General features: G+C 43.8%; 1 protein-coding gene across 1 annotated transcript in view; it reads left to right on the top strand.

Annotated features, from left to right (window-relative positions):
- The first annotated feature begins 546 nt into the window (after positions 1–546).
- TDRD5 (tudor domain containing 5) overlaps positions 547–11,386 on the top strand; it is a 16,794-nt gene continuing 5,954 nt past the window's right edge. The window contains exons 1-8 of the mRNA XM_009320735.1: positions 547–778; positions 1,780–2,211; positions 3,038–3,165; positions 5,999–6,219; positions 7,140–7,346; positions 8,967–9,033; positions 10,014–10,214; positions 11,303–11,371. Coding sequence (XP_009319010.1) covers positions 547–778; positions 1,780–2,211; positions 3,038–3,165; positions 5,999–6,219; positions 7,140–7,346; positions 8,967–9,033; positions 10,014–10,214; positions 11,303–11,371 — 1,557 coding nt within the window. The remainder of the gene's footprint in view (positions 779–1,779; positions 2,212–3,037; positions 3,166–5,998; positions 6,220–7,139; positions 7,347–8,966; positions 9,034–10,013; positions 10,215–11,302; positions 11,372–11,386) is intronic.

Below are 11,386 nucleotides of genomic sequence, written 5' to 3'. Positions count from 1 at the left end.
CTCCCTGGGGCCTCTGTGGGGGGTCCTCAGGCTGTGGTTTAGGGGCACGGGAATCTCTTTAGGGGGCAGTGACCCTATGGGGCAGAGGGGGGAATCCCCAGGCCCGGGTTTAGGGGCGCAGGGATCTCTGTGAGGGGCAGTGAGCCCATGGGGTGGGGAGATCCTCAGGCAGCAGTTCAGGGGTGCAGGGATCCCTGTGGAGTGGCAGGGTTTGTAGAGGGCAGTTCCTGGGGCAGGGGTTTAGGGGTGCACTAAACTCTGAGGGATGCAATGCATGTAGGGGCCGTGATCCCATGGGGACAGGCAGCGAATGCAGGAGGAGCCATGATCTTAGCTGGGACAGCAAGTGCCAATGGGTGGCAGCTCCAGGGGTGCAGGCAGGGAAATATGGGAGTTGGTAGGTAGTGGCTGTTGGTGAACCTGGCTTGCTGCCCTCTCCCCACACCAGCTTTCAGTTGCTAAGTGGTAAAAAGTCTTGTGCCTGTGTTTGAGCAGCTCTGGTACAAGTTGTTTTCTACTTGCTTTTGTTTCTCCTTTAGTGCAGATATGTCAAAGCAGGCGCAGCTTATGGAGGTGCTGAAGAAGGAGGTGAGATCGCTGCTAATGGCTGCCAAAGAGGGCTTAACCCCAGCACAGCTGGAGCAGGAGTACATGGCCATGATCGGCAAACCTCTCCCTCTACGTGACTTGGGCTTCCGATCCACCTTGGAGCTGGTGGCAGATATGCCTGAAGTTGTCAGAGTCTGTCCTTATGAGAAAGACACTTTTATCCTCAAAGGTGAGGTTTTGTTTCCTTACGGGTGGAGGAGTTATTTGGAACTACATACTAGTATGAAGTGATGCTCTCAAAACGGGAATGTGCAGGATGAATTCCAGAGCTGTAGGTTGCATATCTGTGTTATTCTTTTTCTCATATAGCTCTGTTTAATTTCTTGTCTTTTAATTTCTTTGTTTTGCCATATTTTGATCTGCCTTTTAATGCTTTTCTGCTTTTTCCTCCTGAAAAATCACACAGGCTTCTAGTTATTTTTGTACATTCTGCATCCTGCACTTAGTTGAGAAACTGCAGTAACATTTCTTAAATGCAGACTACAGCAGGAGCCAAAACCAGGGATGGGGCCTCTCAGGAGAAGTTGTAGATGTTTCCCTCCCTGACGCCATGGGAAGTTTAGTCTGTATCAAAGAACCTTTCTCATTTTCCTTTTCTTTGAGGAAGAGCTGTGGAAACAAAGGGTAGGTGCAAAGAGTTGATTGGGAAGGGTGAAATGATATTTTTTCAGAGTGCTACAGTAAGACAAGAAAAAGTTGTTTAAAAGCATGGAAGAGACCTGGGCTGCTCTCCAGGGAGACCTTGCCTGGGCAGGTGGGTGTTCTATAGTGGGGGTTTACTGTGATTCTGGCTGAGGGGCGCAATGAGCCATTTACTGCTTTCCCAAGAAAACTTGCAGCAGCTGGGTTTCCTGTTGTGATCCTGTATCCAAGAATTTGACCCATCTTCCTACCTGGATCTGAATTTATAGGAATGATGGTGCAGATTGGTTGTTAGATTGGTTGTTGGCTGTTAAATCTGGTTCAGTCCAGTTTGCAAAGGGAGAGGACAAGTGGTTGCCCTGCTGGAAATCAGCCATGATTTAGAGTGATTGCTTTTGAAGGAGGCACCTGCTTCTGAAAAGGGTGGGGGGAAGAGGAAAGAAAGGAGAGAAGAGGAGTTTTGCCTGCATAGAGCTTTTAATGGTTCGCTGTTTTGGTAGACTAATAGTTTATTTCCTTCTGTTGTAGCCATTGCAGATGAGACCACCAAAGCGATTGCCAAACTGGTTGCCAGGCAGAGGAAAAGTGCTAGGGCACGGAAGAGTGCTGCTGTGAAGGCAGATGCTGCTCCTCCCTCTAAGAATCCACAGAGTTTCCTTCGGAGGAGCAGGGCTCCTGTCCTGCCAGCAACGGTGAAGGCTGAGCTGCAGGATCTGCTGAGTTCCTCACCACTTCTGCTCTTGGACTTTGATAAGGCCTTCTTCAGACGCTTTGGCCGGGCATTCCAGTACACGCAATATGGATTTTTCTCCATGTTTGAAGTCCTCAGAAGTGTGTCTGATATCATTGCAGTTGAGCAGACAAGAGCAGGTTCCTTGCTGACCCTGAAGAAGTACCTGGCAAGTGAGATAGAGAAGGAAGAGATGCCGCAAAGTGAGGTGCAGGAAGAGATGCTGCAAGGTGAGGCGGTGTGTTATTTAACTGAAAGCACATAGCTCTCGCAAGCGCTGTGGCCAAGTAACTGTGTTTCAAGTAGATGTTGCTGCATTTCCAGTTGCTGTAGTAGTCCCGGTTCCCCTAGGTTTTAGCACAGAGGGGCTGTGGGGTGCTGTAGAAGCAGCTGCCTCAAGGGAGTTCTCTTGGTAGCAGAGAGCTTAACTGGAAGTTTTCTACAGGTTGCCACCATTTTTTGTTGTGAGGTGAAAGAAGGGATGTTTAGCCCGTTCGGAGTACGGGCTTTCTGAATGTGTGTGCAGGACTGGAATTTCTAGTCATCCCAGGCAATAGATAACAGAACTAGAAGGATCTCTTGAAATTCTGCTCCACAGGCTGGTAAAGCCTTTCTGATGCGCTTTTTGAGACTGAAGGTTTAGCAATACTCTGAAAGGCACAGCTACAATGTTCCACAAAAGAAAACAGAAGACACTGCAGATATCCTCAGTGTTCCCATAACAGCTATGAGAGAAGGCAGAAAATCACACAGTTCCTGCCAAATTCCTGACTTTTCTGAGGAAAATTCATTTTAGCATCGTTCTAGCAATTGATTTAACCCTTAGCATGCTTACAAGAGCAAGTGTTTTTTGTTTTATTTTTTTAAAATTAATAACAGTGAAGGATGCCTTTCAAATGAATCCTCATGAATGTGGTGGCTGTGAATGTTACAAGAGATGAGGAAAACAGCACCAGTGCTTTCAGACTTTAATTTTCAGATGTCTTCTCTTTCTGCTTAATATGTAACACTGTATCAGTCCAATAAAGAATAAAAGCCAAATTATTGTCTTTACAGCAGCACCTGCAGCTGAGATGCCTCCTTTGGAACCCAACTGCGAGACAGAAACCTTCCACCTGACAGCAAAAGAGAAGTCAGAGCCAGTGGAAACACGAGCAGTAGACTTGGGTGATGGCCTCAAACAAGTAAGTGGCTGGATGAGCAATCTGTAGCTTTATCATGTAATCTGGGGGGTGATACTCTTTTCATTGCTTTTGTTTCTGTTGAGTTTGTGTTGTTGATGCACTGCTGCTTCCAAAAACTTTTGTACCTGTTTTAGATGAGTCTGGAGGTGACCAGACTCATGCTGACCTGGTATATAGCTTTATATGCTATGCACGCTAGGTCTTTTTCTTGTCTCTTTCTGGTCTTGAGATCTATGTTACAGATCATCTGAGGTCAGTTAAGCATCATCTTGCTCCCTGATAAGAGTGGTGATTTGTGGTGTACTTACTTGTAATTGGATTTTAATAACTTTGTTCTGAGACTAGCTGTGTGGAATTTCCCCTGCTGCAGTAGGCAGGGTTTAAGTATCAAGCAGCTGTGCGACAGAGCTGGGAAATGGTCCTCAGAGACCTTGATTCCTGCAGTCTCAACTCTACTATTTGGCCGGACTTTGGGAATTTTGATTTTTTTGTTTGTTTGTTTGTTTAGCAGTGTATTTTTAGAAAGAGATGGAGAAGAACAGTATGGAGGCTCTGAACTGCCAAACCTGATTGGGAGAATTTGTTTGTCCCCCCTCTGGTTTTTTTCTTTTGAGCATCTTTAGGCCTTCCTTTTCTCAGGAAAATCCTCCTGAGAGTTATTTCCTCTGCCAAGTTTGTCTTGTGGCTGTATGCAACTGTATGGTTGGGGTGTATAGGCACAGAAAATGTCCCAAGGCATTCTTCCTGAATTCGGTGTTTTGTGCACTAATGAACTCGGAAGCCTGGGACTACGAGTTGGACTTTGTGCAGCTCTTCATAAAACATACTATTTAGAGATTTTTGGCAGGCTGTTCTGATCCTTTAAAGAAATTTTAGTTTGATGTGATGAAGTTCACAGGGAATTCCCCTAGATCAAAAAGTCTGCTTGTGGGAAGGGTTAAAAAGGGGGTACGTGGTCCTGGTAACCCCAACTTCAAGTCAGATTTTTGTTCTTACGTATTGTAAAGGGAACCTGTTTAAAGATCCTAGCAGGATAAGTCTTGGAAGATGTTTGTACAACTAGTATTCCTCATGAAACGCCAAGTTTGCCATTTTGTTTTAAAAAAATCCCTAAAGGGGAGGACAGCAGGTTGGAATCTGTTACTTCGCATATGCAATGAACACTTGTTCATCGGGATGCTGTGAGGTAGAGGGGGAGAGTTGTGACCTGATCCCTGCCCTGCTGCAAGGTATCCGAGTATCCGGTTTTGAGAGACTAATAGCTTAAGTGTTGTAAGGGACAAATGAGGGACAAGGGCTGAGTCAATCCACTCAGCCCTGAGAAGGGTAAAGTATATAAAGCCACGGCTCTCAGCAGCTTTTCTTGCCGCCCTGAGCAGAAGGAAAGGTGTCGTCCACATCACACTGTGACAGCTGCCAGTCCAGCTTAGGGCAAGGAGTTAGCCAGTCTTGCAAGCCATACCTCTTGTGAGCCTGGCTTTACAGTGTGTTCTATTGGTTTATCTGTTTATAATTTTGTTGCTTTTTTGTAAATGTGTTTTTAAGTATGTCTTCTACGTCTTTCACAGAAATGTCTGTTGTCCCTACCAACGTGTGAGCTAGATTATAAAGATCACGTGTGCCCTTAACAGTCTGATACGAAGAGCATTCTTGGAACAAAACTGTCCCTTAGAAATGCCTCTGTTCACAGGCACTTCTTAGAGGAAATCCGTAAACTGTGACGGTTTTTTAGAGGTGATGCTGCTGCTCAGGCTAGGACTCCCTCAGTTGCTCTTTAACTCAAAAATGTTAACTTACTGTTTAACTCAATGTTTTAGTCAAAATTTTAACTCAAAAAAATTCAAGGGCGTTAGCTCTAGCTTAGTCTGCAGAAGGAGAGACTCTTTATCTGCTTCTTTAAAAAATGGTTAAAAGAGCCAGTATTGCAAAAACCCATTGCTTGCATTTGAATTTAGTCAAATAAGCAATGGGGTGTGTGCTGGAAGACAAATTTCCCATACATTGCCTGATGTATAATGCAGTGGTAACTTGTAGCATATTCATGATGAGTAAAATTGAAAAAATTTTGACTTCTGATCATTGGAGGAGTGCTGTTCGTTGGCACAAAAGAAAGCTCTTGAGGCAGTGAAAGTAGGTGATGTCTGATTAAGGTTGCCATCCACACTAGTTCAAGTGAAATAATGTTTTCAGCAGTTGAAGAATAACGCAAAATTGTAAGCTGTACTAACAACTCGTACAAATTTGTCTAGAGTGAGAAAAGAACAGAATTTATAGGTTTTGTTTGTTTTTATCCTTGGGAAATAGCTCTAGTGTGGAAGTGAGATCTATTTGTGCCTTCTGTCACTTTTGAATCATTTTCAGAGTTTTGCTGGTTCAGTCATGCACTCTTTCATGGTCATGGAACATAGAAATAGCATCTTTTGGGGAAAAGCCAGCAAACAGGTGGCTTGTGTTTGGTTTTTTTTGGTGTGGGTTTTTGTTTCGTTTTTTTAGCAATAGCCATTCAATGCTTTTGTCTAAATATGTGACATGACTTCAATTCCTATCCTTTATTCCTTGCAGGAATATGAGCAAGGTATTTTTGTGGCACCCCTCTTTACAGTGGAGGGAAGAAAGAAGGAGGGGAGAGAGTATGAAAATGAATGCTTCTATCACAGGGAAAGTTTTGATCCAAGCTTGCGCAATTTGTTGGGATTCTCCGATATTCAGTAATTCATAGGTCCCCAGGAAAGCAGAACTTTCTTTTTTTTTTTTTACCTTAAGGGAAAGACCAGTCATGTGTTCAATGCATGATGAGACATCTGAGTGCCTCCTTCCTCTTATCCCTTTGTAGCCTCAAGATTTGGAGCAGTCCCTACTAGACAAGTTGATAATGACTCCAGAAATCCCCCCAGATGCTGTTCAGGACAGAAGCCTTTGCAGTTTACCACCACTGGAGAGAAGGTGCTTGGTGGGAGTCTTTGTGGAATTCATCGTCTCTCCTAGCCAGTTCTACATCCACATCTGCAGCAGGGAAACATCTGATAAACTGCAGGATATGATGATTGAGATGAGGTGCGAACATGCTATGCCAACTCAATACTACTACCCGTTGTGTGTGTGTTTGCGCTGAGGGAACAGGGCACCCAACTGTTAGTTATGGTCACTGCTGGCTTGATTACTTGATACGGAGATGCCAGTGCTGTACTGAAACACATACTCACAATGCTTACCCATTCCTTTTAACTAGCAAGCAATAAGTATGGTTAATAGCAATCCATAGTAGTTTGGCTCTGTCCTAGACAGTCTTAAACTTTAGAAGCCAGGAGAGGTTATGGAAAGGAACTTTAGGGTTCCTTTGCACCTCTCTATTGTCTGTGCTACTGTTGCTAATGTGCTCAGTTAAGGCTTTTACTTCCATCTCCAACGCTTAGCAAAAGCAACAGGTAATAGGCCTTTGTCATATCTATATTTGAAAGCAAAACCCCATCAGTGGCTTTGTGTCAGTTACATTATGCATTTGGGATTCTATTCCACTACAATAGTGCTACAATTGCTGTTAACTGTGTGCCAAAGTAAATGCTTGATGTCCGTGGGGCACGTGTAAGTGTGATTACAGACTCTGCAGACAGATACTGTGTATGTGAGCCAGTACTCCAGAACCTGGATCATAAGAAGCACTGACATGTCAAGGTAATGTTAAAAATTAATGACTAGAATGACTGTATTTAGCCTCTGATTAATCCTCATTAATTAACTTTTTGTTGGACCCCAACAATATCATTCAAATGTTAAAAGTTTGGGTTTGCATTTTTTATTGTCATTTCAGTTTAAGTATAGCAGAACAGAGATGTAAAGCATCTATTAAAATAACTCCTGAAAATCCATGTCATGGGGACTTTGAGAAATCAGGTTTCTTCTGAAGCCCCGTATATTTCTCGTTGTTCATCTCCTGCATCCTACCAAGCACAGTTTTTCATTATGATCTTTTGCAGGCACTGTTACTCAAATAAACTTGTTTCTGATCGTTATATCATGCCTGAGTCTTCGGTACAGCCTGGACAGCTTTGCTGTGTAACGGTCTCAAAATGGTGGTACCGCGTTGTCATCCACCGTGTGATCAATGACCAAGAAGTAGAGGTGTTCTACCCAGATTACGGAAACCTCGAAATTGTCCGAAAGTCTTGGCTGAGATTCCTCAAGTAAGTAAATTGCACATGGGTGACAGAATCACAGAATTGCTGAGGTTGGAAGAGACCTCTGGAGGTCATCCTGTCCAACCTCCCTGGGCCATCTAGAGCAGGCTGCACAGGACCATGTCCAGACAGCTTTTGAATGTCTCCAAGGATGGAGACTCCATGACCCCGCTGGGCAACACGTTCCAGTGCTTGGTCACCCTTGTGGTAAAAATGCTGCTTTCCAGCCAGTTGGCCCCCAACATGTACTGGTGCATGATGTTGTTCCTCCCCAAGTGCAGGACTTCGTTGAACTTCATGAGGTTCCTGTCTGCCCATTTCTCTATCCTGTCGAGGTCTCTCTGAATGGCAGCATGACCCTCTGGTGTATCAGTCACTCCTCCCAGTTTTGTATCGTCAGCAAACTCACGGAAGGTAGACTCTCCTCCATCGTCCAGATCGTTAACGAAGATGTTGAACAGTATTGGACCCAGTATTGACCCCTGGGGTACAGCGCTACTTCCTGGCCTCCAACTAGACTTTGTACCACTGATCACCATTCTCTGGGCCTGGCCCTTCAGTCAGTTCCCAGCCTACCTCACTGTCTGCTCATCCAGTCCATGCTTTATTAGCTTCTCTGTGAGGATCGTAACAGGACACAGTGTCAAAAGTATGACAGAAGTCAAGGTAAACAATACCCACTGCTCTCCCCTCACCTACCAAGCCAGTCATTTCATCGTCGAAGGTTGTCAAGTTGGTCAAGCATGACTTGGTGAATCTATGCTGACTACTGCCAGTCACCTTCTTGTCCTTCATGTGCCTGGAAATGGTTCCCAGGATTAGCTGTTTCATCGCTTTCCCAGGGATCAAGGTGACGCTGGCTGACCTGTCTTTCTTCAGAAAGACATCCCAGCTTGCAGATTTCCTAGAAAGGATCTGGGATTTTATTCCATTAATGGTGCCCTGCAGGCACTTCCTTGCTTACATGCTAATGCTTGAGGTGACATTGTTTAAGACCTGTTTTGCTGATCGCACCAGGCCCTTTGCTCATCGACCCTGTCCATCGCTTCCTCACAGTGACTTTGGGCTGAATCCTTTCCTGTTTCTGCCTTCATTCCTCAGTCTTTCCTCTTGCCATTTTCTGTTACTTTGGGGCAAGCTCCCTAATCCTCATTCCTGGGTTCCGTGAAGGGATGTAAACATCCTCCTGAATGGATATCAGTCCAAGTGGGGACGCGTTTGCAGTATCAGAGGTACTCGTTTTGCTCTGCGATTCAGTACCTTTTCCATGTTTGCTTCTGCCCTCTCATTTGCCTCTATTCATGCCTGGCCATTGGCATTCTTTGGTTCAAAAGTCATCGTTCTCTGTCCATAACTTTGTAATCGTAAGGGGTTACGATTAGAAGATGCTTGGGCAAGGGAAGGCAAAAGGGACCAGTTGTTATTGCTATTTCTGCTGTGCCCGTTCTCTGGGCATGGAGTGTTTTCCAAAGCTGCTGTTGGGTTTTATTCCTAAGCGCAAAATCCAATACGTGCCTCTCTATTCCTAAGCTGGTTTTAAAACCCAGAAGAGGAGGAAGTTCTGCTCTTCTGCCTGGGTTTGCTTTGGTTTTGCTGTAATGACGATGGCTTTGTTTTGTATTATAGGTGGTGCTACTTGAAGCTCCCTGCTCAGGCCATCCCGTGTTCCTTGGCGTGGGTAAAACCTGTGGAGGTATGTGTTCACATGCAGTTTTGTTTATTGACATATGTATGAGAGCTATCAAGTAGAGGTTGGCTTTTTCTCCTGATAAGGGCGAACGTTTGGATTAATTCAGGTCCCATTGATGTTTACAGTGAATTGCTGCTGTTATGTTCAGCAGAGTACGACTGTGAAAGTCTCTTGTAAGTGATCACCCTTCCGCTGTCTGTTTTCCTTATGATCAGAGTATTCTTGCTTATATCATTGCAGAAACAGATAGCTACTGTTAAGCAAACGAGCAAACTTGTTTTTTCCCATGCCAGTAGTTCTCCAGGGTCCCTCTGAAGCCTTGGTAGCTCCAGCCCTCTGTTTTAAAAATTTCTTCTGTGACGGAGCTTTAAGTGAGTTGGTTTGATGCAATCAGCATAGCCAAAGAATTATAGAGTTCATAAGAAAGTTTCTCTGTGCTGGGAAACCTCTTGGTCAAGAAGCCTGAGAAATACAGTCTCTAAAGGAAAGCATGTGAGCAGAGTTGCTGCTTCTCTGTTTTAAAGACATTGTTTTTAAAAAGTTATTTCCTCTGTTTTTTTGAGGGTTGAAGAATCACAATTTTCATTGTAGTGAGGCTTAGCAGCTTCTTAAAAACTTTTGATACTTTTAACATTTATAATCACATGATTCCAGGAATTAAAAAAAAAAAAACAAACAAACCAAAACCAAACGAACAACTGTATTTTAGGCAATTGTGATAAAATCACTGGTGAATGCTATCGAACCGTGTTTGGAAATAGGTATTTAGGGTGAAAGGGCATTCCCAGTGTAACTAGCATTGCAGACTTTGGGGTAGTTTGATTTAGTTCAGTGCTGAGAAGCTTGTCTGCCTGACTTTCCTGTATTTGTTCCTAGCCTGACCTAGCTTAATTGCCTTTTTGACAAGCGTCCACAAGGGAGAGTCTCAGGCGGTGGATGTTGGGTCTGTTTATAGTAACTTTATATTCTTGTTTCTTCTTCAGGATACATGGTCCAATGCAGCAACTCTCCTATTTAAGAAGCTGTGTGTCTCCAAGTTACTTGTGGGCATCGTGGATGAATACGTGAATGGCATTTTGCATCTCTTCCTGTGTGACACATCCACTGAGGAGGATGTCTACTTCCACTGTGTCTTGAGGGATGGGGGATGTGCCGACATCTGCGGAGAGAACATTCCTTCCCAGGTCAGGAGGAAGGCGTGTGCTGCTGAAAGGAAGGGCAAGGAAAGGATCGGTTGGGTGCCTGTAATGGGAAGATATTTTCATCCTGTCTTCTAACAGTGGTTTAGAAGGTTTTGATTTCTTTTTTTTTTTTTAAGTTGATTAGCTTGTTAGTATTGCAGATTCATCTGGAGCTGACACACATCTTGTATAAATAACATGGAAAAGTAAAATAGCTACAGATGTTCTGAGCATAAGGCCAAATGGAGATGGATTGAGAGGTTGTTAAGAGATGTGTTAGTTACTTCACTACCCGTTGTTAATTCCAGCAAGTTTTGTTAGTCATAAAGTTGAGGCCCCTGATTCATCCAAACAATTAATGAGAGCAAGTGATTAGATTTTATTGTCTGACTTAAAGTAGTGCTACACAGTGGCAGGGGCAGTTGAGTGAGAAACAGGATAGTTAAATGAATTATTTTGGCTTTCTCTGCTCTAGGCATTGAAGATTGGTTATGTCATTAACAAATTGAATTATGGAAATGGTCTTGGTTTAAAAAGTCTCTTACTTTGCCAGTGAAATGTACAATGTTGGACAGCATAACCGTGGTAGATTGCACGTTGTGCCTTGGACAGACATTCAAGTTGTAAGCCAGTGCAGGGAGCATTTATGATGTAGGCCCATCTATGTCATTAACTGAATGTCTCAGCTCAGTTTCAGTAAGAACTGTGTGGATATGAAAACCCTTAGAAAGGTAGTGCCACGATTTTGTATCTCAGCAGAAAGTCAGGCTTTGCAGCCCAGAGTGCTTGTATCTGTTGTTTTATTCAATAGATGCAGAATGTGTGTTTTGGCAGGATTAGATCCTATGATTGGACATACACGTGCAAAAATATAACTCGGGGGGGGCATTGCTGGGTAATTTTGTTGCTGGAGGGAGGGGAGTTGATTTTTGTAGTAGCTCCAAATTCTTGCAGAAATTGTCTTAACTTGTGGGTGGTGTGCTTCTTCATAAAACCTATTAGAAATTCACTGAATCCTTTTTATTCTTTGTGGCAGTTACAACATGGTTTTCTTGACTATACTGGGTTGGGTTTTTTTCGTTTGTTCCTAGGGATTCAAGGAACTGAATCCTTCAGCCTTGTATGTTCAGCCCAGTGGAAAGCAGGAGAATGCTGAACTGGTGGAGCCAGACCTT

This window comes from Pygoscelis adeliae, unplaced genomic scaffold (genome assembly GCF_000699105.1).
Source record: "Pygoscelis adeliae isolate BGI_AS28 unplaced genomic scaffold, ASM69910v1 Scaffold402, whole genome shotgun sequence".
NCBI lineage: Eukaryota > Metazoa > Chordata > Aves > Sphenisciformes > Spheniscidae > Pygoscelis > Pygoscelis adeliae.
The sequence above is the reverse complement of the archived record's forward strand: the minus strand, read 5'-3'. Positions and strand labels throughout refer to the sequence as shown.